Genomic DNA, 26,486 nt, shown 5'->3' with positions numbered 1-26,486 from the left:
AGCATCTGCCTTTGGCTCAGGTCATGATCCCAGGGTCCTGGGATCGAGTCCCACATTGGGCTCCCTGCTCAGCGGGAAGTCTGCTTCTCCCTCTCCCACTCCCCCTGCTTGTGTCCCCTCTCTCGCTGTCTCTCTCTGTCAAACAAATAAAATCTTTAAAAAAAAAAAAAGAAAAAAGAAATAACGAAGAGAGAGGTGACACCAAAAGCACAGGCAACAGAAGCGGAAATGAACACATGGGGCTCCATCAAACTTAAAAGCTTTTGTGCAGCAAAGGCCATAATTAGCAGAGTGAAAAGGCAAGCTACGGAACGGGGAAAGATTTTCAAATCTTAGACCTGGTCATTTTCGCGGGTGTGTGTGTGTGTGTGTGTGTGTGTGTGTGTGTGTCTGTTTTCTGTTATTCAGACTGGGTGATTTCTCCTGTTCTCTTTGCCAGTTTACTGATTATTTCCTCTGTCCCCTCCGTTGTGCTTTTGAGCCCATCCGTTGAGCTTTTTATTTTCGTTATCGTATTTCTCAGTTCTGAGATTTCCATTGGGTTCTTCTTTCTATCTTCTGCTTTTTCCTTTCTCTTTCTTTGATGAGGCTTTCTGTTTTCTCATTTGTGTCACACCAGTTTATAATTGCTTGTTGAAACCTTTTTTATGCTGGCTCCTTTTACATCTTTATTGGATATTTTTTTTTTTATTAAAGATTTTATTTATTTATTTATTTATTTGAGAGAGAGAGAGAATGAGAGAGAGCGAGTACATGAGAGGGGGGAGGGTCAGAGGGAGAAGCAGACTCCCTGCCGAGCAGGGAGCCCGATGCGGGACTCGATCCAGGGACTCCAGGATCATGACCTGAGCCGAAGGCAGTCGCTTAACCAACTGAGCCACCCAGGCGCCCTTTATTGGATATTTTTAATGTCTCTGTCATTTTGGTGTCGGCATCTCTTGATGGTCTTTTGAATGCGTTGTGAGATCTTCCTCGTTCTTGGTACGTTGAGGGATTTTCAGTTGACTCCTGTGCCTTTTCAGCATTATGTTAGGAGTCTCGATCTTATTTAAGCCTTCTGGTTCAGCTTCCTCTCTCACTCCTGGCAGAGTTGGCAGGGTCCTGCCTTGTTAGTGCCGGGAGGGGGTAGAAGTCCAGGTTCCCCACTTGGCCTCTGTTGACACTCAAAGGGAGGGGCTCCTCGTTACTGCTGTGGGGGTGGGGTGGGGGTTCTGGATCCTCACTAGAATGATACCTCCCTGGCTGGGAGAAGCAGGAGTTCCTCACTACTCCTCCCCACGGGGTCTCCATTGACACCGCAGGGGTTGAGGTGACCTTATTACTGCAGGGCTTATTATGTGAAGGTGCCCCTAACCAGGGTAGCTGCTCTCCCAGTAGAAATTGAGATGTACAGCTCTTCACAATCGCGAGACCCGCCCTCTAAGCCTGGGCTTTGCTGGTCTTGCGGGTAATGGCAGTCAGATGTGGACATGGCACAAAGGTTAAGAGGAAGCATCCAGTCCTTCCTTTGTGCACCTGCTGTGTCTAAGTAGCCACGTGATGCCCACTCTCACACTCCCCAGTACTGGGTAAGGTCAACTCCCAGCACTGTCTGCTTGGTCACCCGTCAGTCTGCCTCTTCCCCAAATGCCAAGTTCCCCTTCTCCCTGCAATGGCTTCTGTCACAAGAGGTACATGTGCCACATCTGTCCCTGGTCCTCCTTAACCTCTGACACCAAGGATCCAACCCTGCCTAGAGCATCACCATCCCTCTGCAAACATCCCAAGCCAGAAACCCCATTGGCATCTTTGATCCCTCCCCCTTCCCCCATGCCACGCATCCATTTCAGGGTCAGTCTGTCCTTGACTCAGTTCCCATTCTGCCCTTTGCCTTTAAATATCCATTTCCAGGCTTTTCTGTAAGCTGTGTCTTCCCAGGGAGCACAGGAGTTTTCACACCCTTAGAGGCTGGAGGTCCTTGTGCCCCCGAATCCCAAACTTAGGTTTTGTGTTGAGTTCTGAAATAGACACTCTCAACATTTCCACCATTACTTCGCGTTCTGGGTTGTGTAGCCCCATAGCGTTAAGAGTATGCGCTGTAGAGCGGCGCCTGGGTGGCTCTGTCAGTTAAGTGTCCAACTCATGATTTCGGCTCAGGTCATGATCTCAGGGTCATAGGATCGAGCCCCGTGTCAGGCTCCTCGCTCAGTGGGGAATCTGCTTGTGATTCTCTCTCTCCCACTCTCCCTCTGTCCCTTTCCCCTCTCTCAAATAAATAAACAAATAAATCTTAAAAAAGAAGAGTATGGACCGTAGAGCGTAGCTGCCCTCATATGGATCCTGGCTCTGCCGTTTGCTAGCTTTTTGACCTTGGATAAGGTACATAGCTTCTCTGTGCCTTACTTACTCCATCTGTAAAATGGGCGTAATGATAGTACGTATCCCAAAGGCATTTAGTTGGGATTAAATGAATTAATGCAGTTAAATTGCAAATAGTAACTGCTCAATAATGCTATTAGCATTATCATTACTATTGTCATTATTGATATCTATGTTATTTTCATAGCTATTGAAGGCACTGCTATTCCATATGAAGGACATTATATAAAGATATAGGACAGTTTTGCAATTTGTTGGGCGGGGCATTTAGTAAAAAGGCAAGTTAAGTCACATACACTTCCTAATGCCCAGAAACATCACTGTATTACTGCATAATATGATAACTGTCCATAAAGGTCACCCTTGTTTTTTTTTTTCTTTATTGATTCAAGATTTCCGTCAAAAGTAGTTAACAGAAGTTTAATTATTTAAGCACTAAAACTTACCTGGAATGGATAAGTGAGGCTTAATTGGATCAATGAGCCATCATGAGAATCCTGTCGGTAGGGTGGTAACCAGAATATCACAGTTGGCAAGAAGATTATCTCTCAATAAGGAGATCTTTTTTTCTATCGAGGGCCAATAACTACATAAATTAAGATATCTGTAGCAACTTTTTTTCCTCAGCTATACCACATTCAGTTCACCCGTTTTTTTTAAGAGTATTTATTTATTTATTTATTTTAGAGAGACAGTGTGTGGGGGGAGGGGCAGAGGGAGAGGGAGAGAGAAATCCAAGCAGACTCCCCACTGAGCACTGAGCACAGAGCCCTACACGGGGCTCGATCTCACGACCCTGAGATCACAACCTGAGCCAAAACCAAAAGTCAGATGCTCAACTGACTGCGCCACCCAGGTGCCTGCCCCTGTTTGTTTGTTTTTTTTTTAATTAAGAACTGAGATTTGTGTAAAAAATAAAATTCAGCTCCATATTAAGACCAGTGTTCCAATCAGGAGAACAAAAAGAAACGGAGGCACAAGAAGGTGAAGTGGTTTCTCAAAGCTCACTCTGCTAAGTGTGTGGCTGAGCCTGGAACTCAAGCCCACCTCTTCCCCCCCCCTTTTTTTGCAGCAGGAAATGGGGAGAAATGAATGGAAGGGAAAATGTTAGTAGTTTTTGAGGTGTGGGTCGTATCACTTTACTCTCCTACACTCTGATCTCTTTGTCTTTCAAACGTTGACTAGCTGAGTGTTTATGACATCTTCACTGTCCTGTCCTAATACAACCTAACGCCATGGAAATCATTTCCTGCCCCGCGGAGAATGTGACTCAAGCAGCCTTACCCCAGTAGCTCTCTACCCTTAATCTAGACTGTGGAACATTCTCTTTCTTCCTCCCCCATTTCAAAAACTCCGACAAGAAATAATTAGACTAAATTAGACTAATTGGTGGAATCATTGCAATCGGCATTGTTTGAAATTCTAAGACTATTCTTGACTCTCATTATCTAATCTATTTATATCTAAATGTCTCCCCAGTCTTGTGGTATTTCAATTTGTCAGTTTCCAAAAATCTGCTTAATTCCCAACAGACTCCACATAAAGACCCAAGTATAACAGCATATTTCCACCGTCTCTCGTTCCTTTCTGTCAAGATATGAATGGTCTTTAAAGGACCTGCATGTTACAATGAGCCAGAAATCTCTTCAGATCTGTTTTTCTTTGTTCTTTCTACCCTGCACCAAAAGAACAAAAGACCCACATTTTATGACTTTGTAAATTCATTTAAATTAGTTTCGGCAGGGGTGAATAATTTATTATAGCAGTAAAAGGAAGAAAATGTGTAGTTGCTTTTCTTAACTAAAGTAATTCAGCATTTCAAAGAATAGGCCTATTTGTAGAGAAATTATGCATATGGCATAGGGATGCTTTTGTCCTTGGAAGTAAAGCATTTGGATTTTTTTGGATAAGAGCCAATGAAACCTGAAGAAACAAAATAGAAGATGAATTTAAAATATCTTTGGCATTTGTATTAAGTGGGGCAGGTTCCCGTTGATGTCTGGCGATACCAATTTTGAATTAATATATAAAAAATATTTTTTCATACCCTCAGAAGGAAATAATGACATGGTTTGGCAATTTTCCTGTAGTGTCTATATGCATTTAGATTATGAAAACAATTAAATTTAAGTTTGAAAAAGGTAGAGGGGATGTCCGCTTATTTAAGGACAGTATCTTTAGGGGTATTAACGCACATGGTATTCAAGAAACATATTTAGTTGTACAGAGTTTCGAACTCCAGCCTAACATCTCCACTAGCTTGTACTAGTGCCATGACCTAATTGTTAGCTAATATTTGACAGACCCAACGTTTGGCTCGAAATGCCTGACCACTGAAATGGAAGAAATGAAGGAGGGCGGGGAATAGGACTATACAAAGTATAGGCTGATGAAGGCGAATCCAAAGCATAATTTAGAGCTCGCTGTCATTGCCTAGAAATTAGAGGCTTTGCTTTTGTAAAGTCTCTTTACAACACCCTCCGTTTATTTATTTATTAATTATTGACATATAATTGACACATAACGTTACTTTCCCGTGCGCAATGTTAATGAGTCAGTATTTGTACATACTGTGAAAAGAACACTGCGAACACTAGTTCACATCCATCACGACGCGTGATCACAAATTTCTTGCAATGAGAAATTTTAAGATCTTCCGTCTTAGCAGCTTGCAAATACGCAATACAGTATCATTAACTAGAGTCACCATGCTGTACATGACATCCCCCAGGACTTACTTATTTTGTAACTGGAAGTTTGTACCATTTGATCACTTTCAGCCATTTCGCCTACTCCCTACACCCCCACCCCGCCTCTGGCTGCCACTGATCTGTTCTCTGTCTCTGTGATTCCGGGGTTTTGTCCTTGTTGTTGCTTTAACACCCTCCATTCGAATAAAAGAAATATTCCGTCAACCAGTGACCATGGATTCCCCCTCAGGTGAAAATTAGTACAGTCATGTTACCAATATGTAACGGGTCAGAAAGATATTTCATGTGTGGATCGGAGTCAGGGCTTAAATATTGAATTTTACGTAGCTTCACAGATGGCAGAGGAATATCTAACCTGAGAATTTTTTTTTCTAGAAAAATACTCCATATAATTTTGGTAAATAGTACCAAAAAAGACAATCAGATCAATGAGAGGTTCATCTAATGTAATTAAAAGTTGAGATGTCTAGGAAACAATATAGCAGATGCGGGTTGCTTGATTTAGATCTTGGAATTTAGGACTGGAATCACGTAATACTTTGTTTGGTTTTTCTCTTACAGATGACTTGTTTAAAGTTCACAAGCTTAAGCCAAATCTGAAGTGGCGACAGGCTTTTGACAGCTACTTAAAAACTCTGCCTCCGTACTACTTATTAGTATGTATTTATGTGTATATATGCATTAGCTGTATCAATGATGATTCTTGTCACCAGAAATGTCAGTGAACCAAACACTGGACCCTTGAAATAAGCTCGATATTTTTATTGCTAAATATTTGTGTCGCCACTGTCTTCTCAAATTATGTGGAAGAGAATTGTTTCTTTATTTTATTGCCTTTAACTGCCATGGTTATTTTTTAAAACAACACGTCTATCTATGTTTCTCTTATTAAAGTAACCTTATGAAAGTGGGATTTGGGGATTTAAGAAAAATAGGTCTGGACTCATGTATGATACCAACTTCCCTTTTTAACTCTAGAAATTTTCAATATGGGGTTTCCCTCTGAAAAACAACTCTGAAGGCCATATATTGACGTACTGCCTGGTAAATGTGTCCGAGACACAGCACGAAGCAGGGGCACTGGTTGGGGGAGGGGAATCCAAAAAGAACAAAAAGCTACTTGGCCTCGTTTGGGTTTCTACAATTTGGGGAAAAACAGTCATGATGATTTTGAACTGGTCCTATAATCGAAATCAAGATGATCAAAATCATTTCAGAGGCAGATGTGGCAAACTTTTGGCCAAGTTTCTAGAGGTGAAAAGGCAGAATCTTAAAGGGTACCAATGGTGTCACTGGGAGGAGAAATTGGGGTGTGTTAGTATTTACCATGGCAGGAACGGGGTGCACGATAAAATGCAATATGAAATGATTTTATGATTTGGGAATTAAGCCTGAAAGCAATTTACCTGTTTGAATTTGCTGTTTCTTGCTCTTCTTCTCCCACTCTCTTCTGATTTTGTTACTTTCTGCTCCTTACTCCTCTGCTATATTCATTGCCACTTTTTAATGTTCCATGTTTGGTTTTATGTGCAGCACCTTGACTTCTAAGAAATGAATCATGTCCCTTTGCCCCTTATAACTGAACTTTGAGTATTTTAAGATTTATTCTATTCTTACTGTTGTGTATTTTGTTTCCTTATAGCCATTAAAGAAAGCACTAAGGATGATGGGAGCTCCAAATCTGATATCAGATAATTTAGATTGTGGACTTAGTTACAGTGTTATCTCTTACCTTAAAAAACTCAGCCAACAGGTAGTATTGGTAAAAACAAACAAACAAAAATCCTTTGCCCTCAGAAGTGCATTTCCTTATTCTTTAGTGTAATTGTAATTTTTCAAATTAAATGTGTATCTATTTCTCCACTTTATGGATTAGTAATAATGTGATTCTCTATGGCTTCTAGCTTCACCATTAAACTGCAGTTAAGGGTCTGTCAGTGTCATTGGATGCTGTGCCATTTCTCCTTTCGCTCGCCAGCTTGTGCTACCCACAAGCTGGTTGATATCTTGTGGCCTAAGAGGGGCAGAGGCTTAGTAAAATTATCTCATGGGTCACATTTTGTCTGTCCTCAACCTAGTTTCTCCTTAAGTCACGCTGGGCTAGAGCACCCCCCCCCCTTTTTTTAGGTCAGCACACGGAGGCATGGTGTGGTGGTTCAACGTCTTGCCTGACATTCGTGTTTAGGCAATAAATATCCAGATGCCTTTTCTTGGAGACGGGGAGATGAGACCAGTGTTCCTCATTGCTGGAGGGTGATAGGCCCCAAGGAGACCTGAAGAGTGGAGTTCAACCTCCTCTCTTCTTGCCCTCCATCTGTTCCTTTATACCCCCACCTCATTTACCATTATTCACCTTGTCCCTTGCCTGCCCCACTATTAGTACCTCATCCTCCACTCACCCCTACTTATCATACTTCTCACCTCTACCTAGCCCATTCTTGCAGGATGGAAATATTTGAGAGCTACTGAGTTAGAGCTTTACTGCCATACAAATGTGTTATGTTATATGACCAATTGCTGCAGCCTTTTTACTTTCTTCTTCTGCACAAGGGTATTCCCAGGTAGGGAGCAGTGCTAGCATTTGCAGTGGCCGTCAGGCTTTAAGGCAGATATGTTTGGAAGTTGGGCCTGTAGGAGACAGATAGTAGTAAGCCAAAGAGTGTCAGATGTCACTAAAGAACCAACCAAAATGACTCCACAGTTGGGGACGCTGACACACCTTGCGAGGACCTGGCACAGACAGAAGGATGGTCTGAGGTTTACCAGCTCCCACCTGGCCAGCATGCTCATAAATGCAAAAGAAAGTAAAGGCAAACCTAGATTTCTGGTCTACCGAGTGTCCCCACGACCCCCTTTCCTCTAATAGATTTTTGTTGTTGTTAATGTTTTGTTTTGGTTATTTATTGATTGATTGACCTGTTGATTTATATATATTTTTTATTTGATGTCTACCTTAGGCCTTTAAGGCTGTGTCAGCAGGGTATGGCCACAAGGAAGAATAGAGAGCAGAGTTGAAACTCATGCAAGTTCTGGGACCTTCTGGGACATGTTGTTTGTGTAGTTTTTCAAATGAGATTTCGGAACCATTTCTGGAAACAGGCCCTTCATTTGCTCTTCTCCCTTATTTCATGACTTAATTTTTTGCAAAAATAATAAACGTACTTAATTCCAATCATAGTGAGAATTAGCGAATATCTCCGACCTAATCATAAGAAACTCAAAATTCTTTTGGGCTTACGGGGCGTTGGTGGGATTCCTTCTTTTAGAGAAAAAGAAAAGATTATTACTAATTTATAATCACTCCAATTACTAATTTAATTACTAATTTAATAGCTATGTCGCCAGTGTTCCTTGAACCATCTCAGATGTATGTAAATCACAAAATGTGCCCAGTACACTGTCAAGCAATATTTATCAATGTGGTTTAACAGTGTCTAGTAAGAGGATTTTTTTGTAAGTTAGCTAGAAACTTACTGAATACACATTACATATTATTTATGTGGTAATGTTTGTTAAATTAAGCATTACTTTTTGGGGGGTGGTCCGATATTAGAAATAAACAATATAATTTTTTCCAGATGTGATGCCAATCTATGTAATCTGAATTTTAGCACTAGTTTACATTTGTAAATACAGAGTCTTAAACCTTTATGTCTGGGTCTGAAATAAATATGTTGACTTAGACTAGATTCCACAGCAACAAAATGTGATTTTAAATGTCTATGAATGGAAGTCTTAGCCACAGTTTCCATTCTCTCCATGATTCAATCATAATTTTGACACTAGACGAGAGAAAAAAAAATGTAGTAAGTCATTTACCTTTCTAGGCCCCCTCCCTGTTTGCTATGCACAGGGAAATATTTAATTATCAGTTTTTCTATGATTTACAATTGAAAAATTCTTCTGTGGGGTTCTTAAAGTATTACCTTTCTTAAGTAGTGAAAACAACCGTGATAATGTAGATCTTTTCTTAACATACTATGTACTTTCATTTTAGACCAAACTAGAGTCAGAACGAATACTAGCATCCGTGGGGAAGAAACCTCCCCAGGAAATTGGAATCAAAGTGAAAAACCATTCTGGAGGTGGCGTGTCCATGACGCACAGTAAAAATTTTAGAAAACTATTGAAAGAAATCATAGGGGAAAGTGCACCAAGACTGGCAGAATTGAATACCAAAGAATTTGCTGGCTTCCAGTTAGGGCTCTTAAACAAGGTAAACTGTGACATAAATCGTTCATGTTTGTTTGAACTCATCTGAAACATTTATGTCATATTACTTTAATTTTGAAATGATTACGATCCTGTTTTGGACTTCATGGTTATCCATATAGACCAGTCTAGGAATTGTCTTGCCCGCAGACGCCAAAATGGAATTAAATGTACAAGATACGTTCGGCGGGGAGGGGTGGGTAATGTCTGGGAAGGATAAAGGGGCGAGAGGACAGGAGTAGACAGGGAGAGCCTTCAGGTCGTACTGCTCCCCTCGCACCTGTGAGAGGAGAGGACAAGGAAGAGAATTGGGTTTGAGGAGTCTCGGGCAACAGAGCATCTGTGAGAGAGTCTTGGCCAGCCCTGCCGGGACCCCCGGACCCACGATTTCCCAGAGAGGAGGTCCACGTTAGGCAGAATGGGCCGGGCCAGCTGACATACTTGGAAAAGGATATTCCCAGTGCTTTGAATACTTTGTGGGTGTATTGGAATTCAGAAAAAGGCCATCGAAGGCAAATTGGCCACCGGCCAATTTCTACTACAGTTAGTTATATTGACTGTCGTTCTCTTCACTAAGATTTTAAGAGAGTAAGAATGACACTTTCGATGTCAAAAGCCCCAGGAGTGACTGAAATTATTTCTTCCCTTTCGAATAGGATTTGAAACCTCAGACATATAGAAATGCTTATGATATTCCACGTAGAGGTCTTTTAGACCAGTTAACCAGAATGAGATCCAATTTGCTGAAGACACACAAGTTTATCGTGGGACAAGATGAAGGTAAATGAACAAAGCAATACTTTTTGTTGATTAGGAGAGCGGCAAGCCTGACTTCCATGAAGGTGCTTACTGCATAATCGGTAGGTTATTTTGTAATATTTGAAGGCTTAGAATGCCTATTTTTGCTTAATCCCTACACTCCCCAGCACAATTTGCTTGTCCTCAGGTTTTAGGGGAGGTGTGCATTAATTGGTATATATCCTGCACTATGCATGTATGCTTCAGCTTTTGTAAGCCTCAAAACAGTCCCATGAGAGAGATACTGCTTTTATGCCCATTTTATGGACATGGAAACCAAGAGTGAGCAGTTTTTTCTTTTTTTGAAGTTTTTATTTTAATTCCAGTCTAGTTCACATACATTGTAATATTAGTTTCAGGTGTATAATTCAACACTTCCATACAAAGACCGGGAGCTCATCACAAGTGCCCTCCATCCCTGTCACCTCTTTCACCCATTCCTCCCACCCCCTCTGCTCTGGTAACCATCAGTTTGTTCTCTATGGTTAAGAATCTGTTTCTCTCTCTCTCTCTCTCTCTCTCATTTTAATGGCTAGTCCAGGTTCCGGGAGTTGGAAAGTGGCAGGACCTAGGTCTGTCAGATTTTGGAAATTGCACAACCCGGCCTGCCATGATGAATTCAATCCAGAATTCCTCATTTACGCCTGATAGTGTCTAGGATAATTGGTGATGGTATACAATTCCCCTTTACTCCCTTTTGTTCATTTTAAAATGGGTCATTTGTCTGTTAAAATGAGCAAATCTTAGCTTGGCCCATCTCCTGAAATTATACACCAAGTTTTGTGGTGAGGAGGAAGCTTCTCTAAGGAAGAGAGCCTGTAGATTTAATCACATTCTCCCAAGAACAGAAGGCCTACTAACCAAGGTTCTCCAGATGATAAGAGAGAACCATGGAGCCTAGGCTCTTTGAAATGCAGAACAAACATGGTGCCTCAAGTTGGGTGGTGGTGTACCAGATGTCAGCCCATTTTCAAACCTGGTTGGAAGCAGAAGGGAGTTGTGGTTGACCTCATGATCTGAGCTTGTAGGCAGTAGTGATGGTACCCTGAGTAATGAGTGGGTTGAAGAGAGATGCTTTTGGATCTTAGAATTCAAGATTTTATGCCAAGGCCCACATTGCTAAAGCCGACTGTGATCGTGTCCTCTCAAAAGGGTGGGACACTGCAGCTGTAGACCATGTGTTTTTCTCCCTATGATGTTACAGATTCCCTTCATAGTGTTCCAGTCGCACAAATGGGTAACTATCAGGAATATCTAAAGACGTTGGCTTCTCCTCTTCGAGAGATTGATCCCGATCAACCAAAAAGACTGCATACTTTCGGCAATCCGTTCAAACAAGATAAGAAGGTAAGATGCCGATTTCCGGGTCTGCCTACTTGGTGATATCCTTGCTATAATTCCTTTCTTCTGGGCACGATGAATATAAATCAGAGCTCCCTCTGTTTAAAAGATAAAATAGACTGTAGGGCTCTTTGTGCATGGAAAGCAGGTGCCTCCTGATGCAAAGGTGTGTTGCTTGAAGAAAATAATAGGCCTTGATTGAGTACCAAGTAAGAGCTGGTGTTTTAAATGATCACATTTAATGCTTGCAGTGCAGATGAGTGTTCCTATCTGCCCTTTCATAAGAAGAAATCAAGGCTTACAGTGGTCAAGTGGCATGCCCTGAGTAAACACAGCTGATAAGAGCCAGGATTTGAACCCACATCTTTCCAGCTCCAGAGTCTGTATCCATTCCCATGTCTATACGCTAATTCCTCTAATATTGAGATCACCATTTATTTCCTGTTTCCATGACTCAGATCTCTAATGCTCTATCTAGACCGTGATGAAGTGTTCCTCTTGAAATAGGAAGTACTAGGTGATGTTGCTTTATTTGGATTGTCCTACTAGAGATCTAAATGTGACGTGTGTGTGTGTGTGTGTGAGAGAGAGAGAGAGAGAGGGAGATATGCTGACTTGACCATTTAAGGATGAGGACACATGGGGATTATATCTGCACATACGGAGAAGACAATTGGTATTAAGGTGCAGACCATACAATAATCTCTCTCGTAACCAAACGAGACTGGAAGGTATCCCACTTCACCCCCATCCTCAATTAATTGGAGTTTTTCTTAATCTTTCTGTGCCTTGGTCTCCTCACTTGTAGCGTTGGGGCTATTTGTTACGCTTAACTAATAGAGCCCTGTGGAGCATTGAGTGAGTGCGTGTAATACTGTTTCGAACATGACCTGACATGTAGTAAAGCTCAGTGAATGTGTTCTCACCTTTCTGTACTGCTTTGCTTTGGAAAGTGCCTTGGAAATGTCATTTATTATGATTTTATGAAAATACTTTCATATTCTTGGGTTATCCTTGGATGACAACAGCTTTTAGCTACCCTTCTACACTTCTACTCTTATCCTTTACCCCCCAGAGTGAGAATCCCCCCACAGTGGACATATTTGAATCTCTGTGAGGTTGCTGTCGGGGGAATGACATTTTCTTTTTTTTCCATCAGCCGGCTGTCCACCATTTAGATGCAGCATTCTGTACGGTGATAATCAGTATTTCCTAATGATGCGTTTAAAGCGCAAAAGCACACAAAAGGGATTGTTGGTTCAGCATGGTTTGTCCTTCCTCAGAAAGGTCACTGCGGGTTTATTCCCATTCCGGTTCATGCGAGTTGCTCATTCCTCAAGCTTTCTGGGTAACCGTGATTGTACCGTGTCTGACCTTGGCGACCCGTTCTACTGGACCAGAGTGGCGCCGTCTGAGCGAGGAGTCGGTGTGGGGCGTGGCAGATCTCGGGCCCGTGAGCAGGGCCTGTGTTGGTGGTGGGACGCGTGATCTTTAATGGAATGTGTTCGTTGATGTCTTCTAGGGAATGATGATTGATGAAGCAGATGAGTTCGTAGCAGGGCCACAAAACAAAGTGAAGCGTCCCGGAGAAGCCAGCAGTCCTCTGTCACCTAAGAGAAGGCGGAGTATGTCCCTGCTGTTGGCGAAACCACAAACACCACCTACTGTAACTAACCACGTGGGCGGCAAGGGACCACCCTCAGCCTCGTGGTTACCATCTTATCCAAACCTCATAAAACCCACCCTTGTCCACACAGGTATAGAGTAGTGGTTGTGATTTCCTTATGGCTCCTAGACGACTAAGACACTAAGCAACTTTAGTTTCCTTTGTACTCATTTCTTTTGTATTCGCTTTTTGGTCGTTAAGTAAACCGTTATTCAGTCATCCATGGGGTAGGTGCAAAGGTGCCCCGTGGGGCACGGAGGCCCTGCTGTGGAGGTAGGAGCATGTTGCTGCGTGAGTCAGAGCGAGGAAGCAGGTTCCCGAAGCAGCAGGAGCGAACGGGCCCAAGAAGAGCATGGCTCTGTGGCCTCATCTCCCCTTCCTGCTCTCACCCAGTGCGGTCCGGCTCCGCCTCTCCCCTCTGCTGCCACGGGAGTCATCAGGGTCCCCCCCTGTGTCTGCCGCATGTTGCCATTGCTCCTTCGTGTCATTTGACGCAGTTGTTCACTCCCTCCTCCACGGAAACAGACACCACAAGCCCTGGTTTTCTTTGCCCTTTTATGGCAACCCCTCTTCATCCTCTTTTTGTGGTTTCTCCCCTTCTCTCCCACCTGTAAATAGTGTAGGGACCCGAAACTCCATCCTGGCCCCCCTCCCCTCCCTAGGTGACCCCGTGCAGTCTTAGGCTTTCCAGGAGACGCACATGTCAACAACTCGGGTATTTACCCCTCTCGACTACAACTTGCTCCAAACGCCAGAATTGAATTTATCGATGGACATGGTATCTCCACTGAGGTGTCCGACGGGCAGACAAAACTCAGTCGGTTTCACGTGGTTCATTGGAAAGCCTCACCTCCGCTCTCTCCAAAACAGCTCTCCCCGCAGCCGTCCCCAGTGCATGACACTTAATCTTAAGTGATGCCACCTGTTAGCATGAGGTCAATGAGCCAGATCGGGAAGAGCAGGGCACGATCCACTCTCAGGAGCAGTTGGGCATGGGCCCCTGCCCAGCCCTGGCACTATTATTTCCCCAGGGTTTCAGGTGAAAACCCTTGGAGTCACCATGATTTCTCTTAATTCTTCTCTCACTTCCATCCCTTAGCAAGTCCAGGCAACCTGACACCCAATAGAATTCCTGTATCGCCCCCTTTGTCTCCATCCCTCTAGTCTATGCTGCCACCATCTGTCCCCAAGCTACTACAGCAGCTTCTCATCTGATTTCCCTGCTTCCCATTCTTGGCCCTGTCTAACCCATTCACCGTGCTGTGGCCTGAGTGGCCATGGCCGCACAGAAACCAGATCGTGCCATGTCCATCTTCAAACCCGTCATCAACTCCCCCCTGCACTCAGAACAATCTGAGCTCCCGATGCTGGTTTCCACGCCCTGCACGACCTGGCCCTGTCATCCTCTTTTGCCATCACGCATCCTCTCTGTGTCCTTCTTGCTCTCTCTGCCTCTGTCCTTTGCTGGTCCACATGCCCTGCACCACCTGACCCTGTCATCCTTTCCTACATGTGTCCTTTCCGTGTCCTTCTTGCTCTCTCTGCCTCTGTCTTTTGCTCCACGGCCCCGGCTCGTCCCCTCCTAGGGGCCCTGCACGGCCCTCCCGGCAGCTGGACCTCCTCCTCTGCGTGTGCACAGGCCGCCTCCGTCTCCTGTTCCTGGCTCTGCCCAGGGCTCACCTCCTCAGGGGGCCCCACCCGACCACGCATCATGGACGCTTCCCCTCCTGCTCTCGCTCACATCCCTGCTTCCATCCTTCCTCACACGAATACAAACTGTGTTAATCCCTTTGCATTTTTTACATGTACCGTCTGCCTCCCCCATGAGGATGTAAGTTCCATAACGGTAGGGATTGTTTCCGTCTGTCTCATTCTTTGCTGATCCCCCGGCTTTGGCTCGGTGCCTGGCCCAGAGGAGGCTGAGCATATGAAGTACAGGGATCAGACTTGGGAGTAAAAGGAAACCCACTTCTTTGTCACAGAAGGCAGTGATGAGAATCATATACAGACAAAGATTTTTGGTGATGGAGTCCACCTAATGGCCACCTGTGTTTCCTCAGAACTTTTGAGGTAGAGAGGAGGGAGGTTGAAGGGGGCCCATGTGGTGTGGTGCCAAGCTCAGTGAAGCATGGTGTTTTATATGTCAATGACAGGAGTCATGACATCAAGTGAGACTTGCTGCTTTTCAGCTTGTAAAACACAGGCAGCCGCTAAATATGGATGCCAGGGATCTGAGAATGCTTATTCGTTGTACTCTCTGACTTGGTTTCCATATGTACTCAGAGCACCATGAAGAGAAGAAAGTGGTTTTGTAGTAGGATCTTCCTGAGCTCAGTTGGAGGGGTCTCAGACTCCCATCTGTACATCTTCTTGCTCTCTGAAACAAAGAATTTCCTCAGAACTGAGGAGCACCGGGATCTACCTGTGGGGTGGATAGAACGCCCCTACCTCACAGCTCAACTTCTTAATTTGGTTTCCAGATGTTACTGTCATTCCTGAGGTCCATGAGGAGAAGATGGAAAATGGTCAGATCCCACCTGATGGCTTCTTGTCAAAATCTGCCCCACCAGAGCTTATGAATATGGCAGGAGATGGTATTCCACACAACCAGTTGGATTCTCTGTCCGATGACTTCGCTAGTCTAAGGAAAGATGGCCTGATTCACAAACCTGGGACTAACGCACTCATAGGAGGAAGCAAAAACGGCAGTGTCTCTGTAGAGGATCGAAAAGCCTCAGTAACGTCGACTTTGGGAACTGTACCAAACACTTTGCAAATAACTCCTGCCATGGCGCAAGGAATCAATGCGGATATAAAACATCAGTTAATGAAGGAAGTTCGCAAATTTGGACGGAGTAAGTAGTGAAAGAACACACGTCAGTAATATGACGGAAGGTCCTCATTCTCTGATGCAGGATATGATTCATGCTATCTCTTGAGGTACATTTTTGGGAAGTATTGGGTTTTCACATCACTTAAAGTGATTCCTCTTGCTTTAACTAAAAGGACCCAATACAGAAGTCAGAATCCTGAAATTATTTTCACTGGGCTAAAAGGAAGGCACTAGCAGGCCGGTGTTCCTTCTGGAGACTCTAGGGAGAATCTGTCTCCTTGCCCTTTCCAGCTTCCACAGGCTGCCTGCACTCCTTAGCTCGTGGCCCCTTCCTCCGTCTTCGAGCCGGTCGCACTGGCGCCTTCTCTCCTGCCTAGCCTCTTCTCCCATCCTTACATCTTTTCTCTCTGACGCCGACTCTACGGCCTCCCTCTTATTCGGGTGTTTGTGACTACGCTGATGCATAAACCTGAATTATCTCCCCATCTCAAGATCCATAACTTAATCACATCTGCAAAGTCAAGTCCCTTCTGCCATATACGATAACGTATTCGCGGGTTCTGGGAATTAGGGCACAGACAACTTTGGGGGCCGTCACTCAACCTACCCCTTCTGTGCAGTGTTTACGAGAGTTTCCTTAGTAGCTAATGGGCAGATACTTTGATTTGAACAGTTAAAGCACAAATTATATCTAACTTTCCACCCGTGAAGAATGACTCCCGAGGATGTGTAAAGATTGAATTTTATTTCCCACTTGTGTTTTTTTTAAAATACTGAAGCTGTTTTCTTTTTTATATCTTCAGAGTACGAAAGGATTTTCATTTTGCTTGAAGAAGTGCAAGGGCCTCTTGCAGTCAAGAAACAATTTGTTGAATTTACCATCAAGGAAGCCGCAAGGTGGGTGTAAAGAGGAGACCTTCATTTTTTTTTTTTTTTTTTTTGTTAAGCAGTAGGGCCCAATGCAGGACAGGGGGAGGAATGAGCTCCGCTTTGCTTTTCTCCAACCCTGGCTCTCACTCAGAGTTAAGGCTGTCTCCAGAGGCATTTAGATTGATAGTATCTGAGTCCAACTCATTCATCCAACTCTATGGAATCCTCTGGGCTCACCACAGTCTGAGGCGGGCTTGGGCCCCCCCTCAGCTGGCACTGTCAGCATTTGCTAAGCCCCATCTTTACACGAGGATGCATTTTCGATCCCCATGGAGATCACCAGCCCAGCTTTGTCCCCTGCACGGTGCCTTGCACATTGGAAGTGCTTTTAGTATCTTTTGGTTAATAAAATTTCTCTTTATTTTTAGGTTTAAAAGACGAGTCTTAATCCAGTACCTTGAGAAGGTCCTAGAAAAAATAGACTCCCATCACCACCTCAACAATGTTAATCACATCAACAGCAGATCATTGTGTTAATGCAAAGACCAAGGAGAAAAAAGGGCAAGTTCTCCGTGCTGTAGGATGGAACAGGATATTGTTAAAGCTTCCTAGAATGTTTTAGCCAAGGGAATTGCCTTCCTGAGGCTAAGAAAAAGCCATGGAGCTTTTTTTTTTTTTTTTAAATGAGTATCTGGAAGTAAAAGCTGGCTTGTGCCCTAAGAGTTTTTCCCTTGAAAGTATTAGTTTGTTGTTCCGTTGTTTCTTTTCCCAGTTGAGGAAGGTGATGTTAGTAATATCAGCAGGTTCAATTCAGTAAACACTGTCACCCCTACTAGATGTGATAAGGGTTTCCTCCGTGGAGCTTTGTTGTTCTGGGCATTTCCAGAGTGACTAGGGGCCCCCTGTAACTGGAGCACTGCTTGGTGCCCTTACTACGTCCTCCAGAAAGAATAGGTGTTCAGAAGCCGATTGGTCATCTTGTGCGTACCGAACAAAGTTTTCAACATTGTTCAACAATTGTTTTCAACAATTCATAGTTGTGCCTTTTAAATGCAATATTCAGGACAGTTTGAATCAAAGAGTAAGAAAGCTGCTATTCGGGTAACTTATTTCTCAGTGGGAGGGGGCAGGGAGAGTCATAAACGATCTACCTCCAACTCTCTTCTATTTTGTCTAGAGAAATTACCAAGTGCACCTGAGGCTACCGCAGCCCTGACATTTGTTCTTGCATGTGACGCCAGAAAGTCTTCAGGTGGACTTGGACATTCTGTGCTTTGGAAGCACTAAAAGAAAAAAAAAAATCATGTATATATTTCCTTTAATGTTTATACAAAGGTTTATATGGAGCAGTATTGTGATGTCTGTATTAATTTGCAAAAATTTAAGTGTACCAAGAGATTTTGAGTTTGCGTATACGAAATAAATCATTTTATGGATTTTCACAAGTTTGGTAATGCTAGAGAAATTTCTAGTTTGTTTTAAAGATTTTATTTATTTATTTGAAAGAGAGAGAGCACAAGCGGGGGGAGGGGCAGAGGGAGATGGCGTTCTCCCCGCTGAGCAGGAGCCTGACTCAGGGCTCGATCCCAGGACTCTGGGATCATGACCTGAGCCGAAGGCAGATGCTTAACCGACTGAGCCACCCAGGCGCCCTGAGAATTTTATCTTTCCTGTGATGCGTTATTCCTTTCAGAAAACAGAGTACACATTGTTAAATGAAGATGTTAACATTAGGATTTAAGTTAATGTTTAAATCCTAAACATTAAATTGAACCCAGAACCCAGTGATGTTGGGGAAAATGGCAGAGCAGTGTACTCTGGGGGGTCAACCCCTCTCCAGACACGCTGAAAAACCTGTCGGAATGAAGGACTCTGGAAGATAGTCAAAGACGTACAGCAACCAAGCAAAACGCTGAATCAGGAAAAAAGCCATCGAATCATGATAAGAGAGTTTTGGGGCATTTGAACATATTCTTGCCCACCCCCTCCCTGTCTTGAGGATGGCAGCTTGTATTCTAAGTGTGGGTTCCTGATTCTGGAGGGAGGTGAGTGGACCTTAGTCCCAAGGAATTGTGTTTGTCTGTTTGAACCTGCCTGGGGGCTGCTGGAAGGACTGACAGAAGGGGAGTGATTTCTTCTGTTTGGCCCACCTCCTGGAAGGAAACACTGGGGAATGAATTACCTTGGAGCATAAGGGCTTTGACATGCTCCCGTGTGTACTTGGGTATCTAGAAAACCATGTGCATGCCCGGGGCAGAGCTCAGAGTCAGAAAAGATCTGAGAAGCGCATAAGACTTCACCTCTGGCTAAGCTTTAGGCTCAGCATGATAGTGGGTATAACAACTAGTCAGAGGATCAGTAAGGAAATAGAGCACTTGAACAACACTGTAAATCACTTAGATCTAACAGATACGTATAGAACACCCACCAACAACAGCAGAGTACATATTCTCAGGTGCTCACAAAGTACTCTCCAGGATTGTCCACATATTAAGCCATAAAACAAGTCTCGATGAATTTTAAAAGATTGAAATCATGCAAAGTATCTTTTTAAAAAAGATTTTATTTATTTGTTGAGAGAGTGAATTTGTGCAAGTGGAGGGGAGGGAGCAGAGGGAGAGGGAGAGAGAATTTCTTTTTTTTTTTTTTTTTTTAAGATTTTATTTATTTATTTGACAGAGAGATAGACAGAAGAGCACAAGCAGAGGGAGTGGCAGAGGGAGAGGGAGAAGCAGGCTCCGCACTGAGCAGGGAACCCGATGCGGGACTCGATCCCAGGACCCTGAGATCATGACCTGAGCCGAAGGCAGACGCTTAACCATCTGAGCCACCCAGGCGCCCCAAGGGAGAGAGAATTTCATGCAGACTCCCCACTTAGCGAGGAGCCAGACTCAGGGCTCGATCCCATGACCCTGAGATCATGACCTGAGCCAAAATCAAAAGTCGGACCCTTAACCGACTGAGCCACCCAGGCGCCCCTACAAAGTATCCTTTTTGTCATAATGGAATCAAACTAGAAATCAGTAACAGAAGTTGGATATTCACTTCATACCATATACAAAAATTAACTAAAATCAATAAGAGCTAAAGTCATAAAACTCTTAAAGGAAACTTTGGAGTTAACTTTCATGACCTTAGGGTTTGGCAATGGTTTCTTAAATATGGCACCAAAAGCACAAGCAATGAAAGAAAAATATAGATAATTTGACTTCATCAAAATTAAAAAGCTTCTGTGCATCAAAGGACTATCGAGAGAGTGAAAAGACCACCCATATATGGGAGTATTTTAAAATACTTGCAAAGCATACATCTAATATGGGTCCAGTATTCATAATATAAAAAGAATTCTTTCAACTCAACAGCAAAGAGGCAGTCTAAGGAAAAATAGGCCAAAATTTCTTTGAAAAAAATGTATCTCTAAAGAACATACACAAAAGGCCAACAAGTGCATGGAAAGATGCTCAACATCATTAGTCATTAGAGACATGCAAATCAAAACCACAATAAGATAAACACTTCACGCCTACCAGGATGATCATGATCAAAAAGAAACAGAACAAGTGTTGGGGATGTAGAGAAACTGGAACCCTCATACATTGCTGGGAATAAAGTACTGACACATGCTACAACATGGGTGAACATTGAAAGCATTATGCTAAGTGAAAGAAGCCAAACAAAATACAAGACAGGGCATATATATGTATGATTCCATTTATATGAAATATCAAGAACTGGCCAATCCATAGAGACAGAAAGTAGATAACTGGCTCTAAGGGGCTGGGGGGAGGAGGAAATGGGGGATGACTGCTAGTGTAGCTTCCTTTTGGGATAGTAAGAAAGTTCTAGAACCAGATAGTTCTGTGATGGTTGCACAACATCGTGAATGAACTTTATGCCATTGAATTGTACCTTTTAAAATGGTAGATTTTATGTGTAGCTTACAACAACAACAACAAAATGCTCCAGAGTAGTCCCGCTGCCATCTGATACCACTCGACGCCATATGGAGCAGAATGAGTGCCATCTCAGCCCTGCTCAAATTCCTGACATGCAAAATTATGAGATGTAATAATGTTTTATTTTAATTCCAGCATAATTAACATACAGCGTTATATTAGTTTCAGATGTACGATACAGTGATTTAACACTTCTATACATGACTCAGTGTCCATCACAGTAAGTGTGGTCTTCATCCCCTTCACTTAATTCACCCATCCTCCCTCCCACCTTCCTTCTGGCAACCACCCCAGTTTGTTCTCTAAATTTAAGAGTCTGTTGTTTTGTTTGTCTCTTTTTTGTTTTTGTTCATTTGTTTTGTTTCTTAAATTCCACATATGAGTGAAATCATATGGTATTTGTCTTTCTCTGACTGGCTTATTTCACTTACATTATACCTTCTAGCTCCATCCACATCATTGCAAATGGCAAGATTTCATTCTTTTTATGGCTGAGTAATATTCCATCACATGTGCCCACCCACCCACACACACACCCCACATCTTCATCTTTATCCATTTATCAATGGACACTTGGGTTTCTTCCATATCTTCGTTATTTAAAAAATGCTGCAGTAAACATAGGAGTGCATATATCTTTTTATATTAGTGTTTTTGTTTTCTTTGGGTAAATACCTAGTAGTAGAATTACTGGATCATATGGTAATTCTATTTTTGATTATTGAGAGAAGTAATAACGTTTTTTAAAAAAGTCATTGACTTCTGGTTTCTGGTCTGCATGTAAGGAGCTTGGAATTCATCACTCCATCCCAACAAGTGAAAGCCTGAACAGACTGAAAAACCAACAACTCTTCTTGGATCTGTAAGTGAGGGGAGGACACAGGGCAGACCACTGCTCCCAAGATTGGAGAGACAGGCAAATAACAGGGGGGGTCATGGTTTTTTGGAGCAGAGATTAATGATAGGAAACTACCATGAGAATGAGGGCCAGGGTAGAAAAACCTGAACTATAATCAACAAATTGTTGAATGCTTAGTGTGGACAAGTCTGAGAGTTAAAAACTCCAGTCTTTGATTGTCAAGATGTCAGTTCTTCCCAACTTGATCTATAGATTCAATGCAATCCTAGTCAAAATCCTAACATCTTCTGGATATTGATAAACTGTTCCTAAGATTTATATGGAGAAGCAAAAGATCCAGAAGAGACAACACAATATTGAAGGAAAAGAAGAAAGTTGGAGGACTGACCTTATCCAACTTCAAGACTTACTATGAAGCTGCAATGTGGTGTTGGCAAAAGAACAGACAGATCAATGGAACATAATAGAGAACTTGGAAATAGGCCCATAAAAAATAGTCAACTGATCTTTGACAAAGGAGTAAAGGCAATACAGTGGAGCCAAGACAGTCTCTTCAACAAATGGTGCTGGAACACCTAGACATTCACATACCAAAAAAAAAAAAAAAAAAAAGAATTTAGACACAGATCCTTCACAAAAATTAACACAAAATGGATCATAGACCAAAATGTAAAATAGAAAACTATTAAACTAGAAGATCACAGAGGAGAAAACCTAGAAGACTTTGGGTATGATGATGACTTTCTAGACACAGTACCAAAGGCACAATTAATGAAAGAAAAATTCACAAGCTGGACCTCATTAAAATTAAAAGCTTCTTCTCCATGAAAGACAATGCCATGAGAATAGAAAGTCAAACCACAAACTGGGAGAAAAGATTTGCAAAAGACATATGTGATAAAGGACTTTTCTTGAAAATATTCAAAGAACTCTTAAAATAATAAGAAAACAATACAACCCAACTAAAAAAAAAAAATGGTCCAGAGATAACAGGCATCTCACCAAAGATGATATACAGATAGCAAATAAGTATATGAAAAGATGATCCATGTCCTATGTCATTAGGGAATTGCAAATTAAAACAGCAATGAGATACGGCTACACTCCTATTAGAATGGCCAAAATCCAGAACACTGACAACACCAAATGCTGACAAGGATGTGGAGCAACAGGAACTCTCATTCATTGCTGGTGGGCACACAAAATGGTATAGTCACTTTGGAAGACAGTTTGGCGGTGTCTTACAAAACTAAACACATTCTTGCCACACCATCTTGCAATCACTCTCCTTGGTATTTACCCAAAGTAGTTTAAAGCTTATGGCAACACAAAAACCTGCACCTAAGTGTTTATTGCAGTTTTACTCTTAATTGCCAAAACTTGGAAGTGACCATTGTCCTTCAGTAGGTGAATGGATAAATAAACTGGCACATCCAGACAATGGAATATCACTCAGTGTTAAAAAGAAATGAACTATCAAGCCATGAAAAGACATCGAGAAACCTTAAATGCATATTAATAAGTGAAAGCAGCCGATGTGAAAAAGCCATTTACTGCACGATTCCAACTATCTGCCATTCCAGAAAAGGCGAAACTCTGGAGAGTGGTTGCCAGAAGTTGGAGGGATTGAGGAGAAATGAATGGACCAAGCACAGAGGATTTTTAAAAAGACTTATTTATTTATTTTATATATATAGAGAGAGCATGGGGGGAGGGGCAAAGGGAGAGGGAGAGAAAGAGTCCCGAGCAGACTCCACACGGAGCGGGGAGCCTGACGTGAGGCTCGATCTCATGACCCCGAGATCACGACTTGAGCCAAAGCCAAGCCTCGGATGCTTAACTGATTGAGCCACCCAGGCGCCCAAGCACAGGGGATTTTTAAGGCAGTGAAAATACTCTGTCTGATACTATAATGGTGGATACATGTCATTATACATTTACCGAAACCCATAGAATGTGCCACACCAAGACCGAACCCAAATGTAAACTCTGGTTGATAATGATGCACAAATGTAGGTCCATCAATTGTAACACATGTCCCACTCTGAAGGGGATGTTCATAGTGGGGGAGGCTGTGCATGTGTGGGATTGTGTTAGGAGGTGGGGCCTTTGGGGGGTGACTAAGTCATGGGGGTGGGGCCCTCCTGAATGGGATTAGTTCCTTTATGAAGGAGACCCCAGAGAGCTCTCCTGTGCTCTTGCTGTTATATGAAGACCCAACGAGAAGTAAGCAGTCTGCAACCTGGAGTAGGGCCCTCACTAGAACCTGATCATGCCAGCACCTAGATCGCGGACTTCCACCTTCCAGAACTGCAAGAAATAAATTTCTGTTGTTTTTAAGCCACTGTGTCTATGCTGTTGTGTTACAGCCACTTGAAGTAAGACGCTTCCAATCAATAACGGTATTTGTTTATGCTGGATTTGGAAACTTTGAACCGAACAACAAATTGTAAAAAATGAAATTCGAAGATGTTCCTATCTACAGTATATCAGCACAGGGAAAACTACCAAACTCTAGAAGCCGGTGGTATGAGGAGGCTTAATAAGATTTAGTCATCCTCCTGTCTGTATCAGTCAGCTAGAGATGCAGACAAAGTAGGGCATATATATGTTGTTGTTGCCGCTGTTGGTGATGCTGCTACAGAAAATTGGTCTTATTTATCTAACTGTGGAATGTGGTTAAGAAGTCTCTAAAAGGGTGCTGTCACCTCAGCCGGGGTAGGAGGGAAAACTCACGGGCTAAAACCCACAAACTTGATCTGGAAACCTGTAAGAACAAACAAACGCATCACCATTCTTATTGCCTCTGACCTTGGGGACAAGGGTGTCTGCAGAATCCAGGGCCCTGCTTCACGGGGCTAAACCCGAACGTCCACGAGATAGAGAAACTGAGGGAGAATCCAGGAGGACGTCGAGACATTGCAGGCCCAGCTGCTGACTCCAGCATTAGCAGACCTTCAATTTCTGGAAACGTCCCTCTGCCACACTCTGACGGGAAGGAGCCAGGGGAAGTGTTTGTAATGTGTGCCATCTGACCAGGTGCACACATTACAGTGGGCGCCCGCTTGTCAGTTTGGCACCTGTGAACATCTCTTTAAGTAAAGGCCATAACAAAACCAGATTCCTGGCTAACACGATACAAGACTCTCTGCTTATGACTGAGAATATGTTAACCCTTTTCCTAAAGAGGGTACAAAGCTCAATTTTTGCCTTTAGGTCTTTGTCATTCTTCGGTTGCTTAAATCACCCTTGCCTTTATTTTTTTATTTTTCAGAGAGAGAGTGCATGAGTGTGTGTGGAGGGGGAGAGGGGCAGAGGGAGAGAGAGAATCTTAAGCAGGCTCCACGCCCAGCACGGAGCCCGCTGCGGGGCTCGATCTCTCGACCGTGAGATCATGACCTGAGCTGAAACCAAGAGTCGGACGCTTAGGAGACCCAGGTGCCCCTCCTCTGCCTTTAATATCCTGCATCTTAAATACTGAAAAATAAAGTTAGCTCACATTAACACATTCTATGTTAGTAGCTAAGGGGCTGAGAGGGGATGAAACCCCAAAATATTTGGTGGGGTGCCTGGGTGGTGTTAAGCATCTGCCTTCAGCTCAGGACATGATCTCAGGGTCCTGGGATTAAGCCCCACATCAGGCTCCCTGCTCAGTGGGGAGTCTGCTTCTCCCTCTGCTCCTCCCTCCCAGCTTGTGCTCTCTCTCTCAAATAAATAAAATCTTTAAAAAAATAAAAAAATATTTTGTTACTATGTATGTAAAATTATTCATATCAAAATAAAGTAACACTCTTAACTATTATAGTCCTTGATTCTGCAAATGGCTGTGTGGTCACTTCTCTCATTACCCATTCCACATTCCCTTAACCCTCAGCAAGCACCTTGCCTGGTGATGGTCCTGTTCCTATTGGGGTGACCCAAACCTTTATTCCTGATGCTCACGGGCATTAGCAGTCCTGAGTCGATTAACTTGGTGTAGTTTCCATTGACCGTAGTAAGTGGACGTGGGAGTATTGACGTGGGAGTATCTCTTGCATTGCACACGTACACCTGTTTACTCCCCTTCTGACCAAGGGTCCCTGAATTAATCAAACCTCACACTTGACTTGGTTTAAGATCCAAAAACTCGTGTATGAAGGGGAGGCTTCTTAAGGAAGGAAGCTTCTAAAAATGTTTCTGTTATTATCTTTCTCCCATGCATACCCAAAGGGGCCTGCAACCCTTTACTAGTGTGACTGTCCATTGGGGACGAGAAATAATCAGATTTGTCCATGATTACAGGACCCCTGCACAGGACCCCGGCTCCGAACGGGCACTAATGTCCTGGACACACGAAACGTCATTCTGGTCCTTTGGAACAACAGTGGGCTTACTACTGGGCCTTAGCAGGATTGAATGCTTGACCAGGGGACACCGAGTCCCCATGCCACCTGAGCTGTCCGTCCCAACCTGGGTGCTTTCCGACCCACCAAGTCACAGCCGTGGGTGTGCACAGAAGCACCCCTTTTCAAATGGAAGCGGTGTGTGCAAGATCAACCCATGCAGGTCCCGAAGACACAAGGGCTTTGCATGAGGAAGTGGCCCCAAACCCACGGCTCCGACTCCTGCTACCTAACTTCTTTCTCTGGCTTGGAAGAATTCTAAGATGTTCTCCATGACCTTCGCCCTCTGGTGTCCTCCCATCACCACGTTACAGGACAAAAGGGACCTTGCAGATGGAACTGAGATTGCTAATCATTTGACCTTTATAGTGGGATGAGCGGGAGCGCCCAAGCCACCCTCCTGAGCCTTTGAAGCAGAGCTTCCTCCAGCGGGTAGCGCCGGTGGCCGAGGTGGTTAGGAAGCACGAGAAGAATTTGATGTGTCATTGCTGACTTGGAGA

General features: G+C 43.3%; 1 protein-coding gene across 11 annotated transcripts in view; it reads left to right on the top strand.

The window, feature by feature from the left end:
• LOC118554931 (integrator complex subunit 6-like) overlaps positions 1 to 18,234 on the top strand; it is a 53,225-nt gene extending 34,991 nt beyond the window's left edge. For 5 of the 11 annotated variants that reach the window (XM_078064826.1, XM_078064824.1, XM_078064829.1 and 2 more), the window contains 9 exons: positions 5,631 to 5,725; positions 6,712 to 6,822; positions 9,067 to 9,285; positions 9,938 to 10,061; positions 11,284 to 11,426; positions 12,943 to 13,177; positions 15,567 to 15,941; positions 16,723 to 16,816; positions 17,218 to 18,234. In XM_078064826.1, the coding sequence (XP_077920952.1) occupies positions 5,631 to 5,725; positions 6,712 to 6,822; positions 9,067 to 9,285; positions 9,938 to 10,061; positions 11,284 to 11,426; positions 12,943 to 13,177; positions 15,567 to 15,941; positions 16,723 to 16,816; positions 17,218 to 17,326 (1,505 nt within the window). In that variant the 3' untranslated portion in view covers positions 17,327 to 18,234. Of the gene's footprint in view, positions 1 to 5,630; positions 5,726 to 6,711; positions 9,286 to 9,937; positions 10,062 to 11,283; positions 11,427 to 12,942; positions 13,178 to 15,566; positions 15,942 to 16,722; positions 16,817 to 17,217 lie in introns of those variants that run through there. The other 6 variants (XM_078064825.1, XM_078064828.1, XM_078064830.1 and 3 more) reach the window with 6 other exon arrangements.
• Positions 18,235 to 26,486: the final 8,252 nt, after the last annotated feature.

Source organism: Halichoerus grypus, chromosome X, assembly GCF_964656455.1.
Source record: "Halichoerus grypus chromosome X, mHalGry1.hap1.1, whole genome shotgun sequence".
NCBI lineage: Eukaryota > Metazoa > Chordata > Mammalia > Carnivora > Phocidae > Halichoerus > Halichoerus grypus.
The sequence above is the reverse complement of the archived record's forward strand: the minus strand, read 5'-3'. Positions and strand labels throughout refer to the sequence as shown.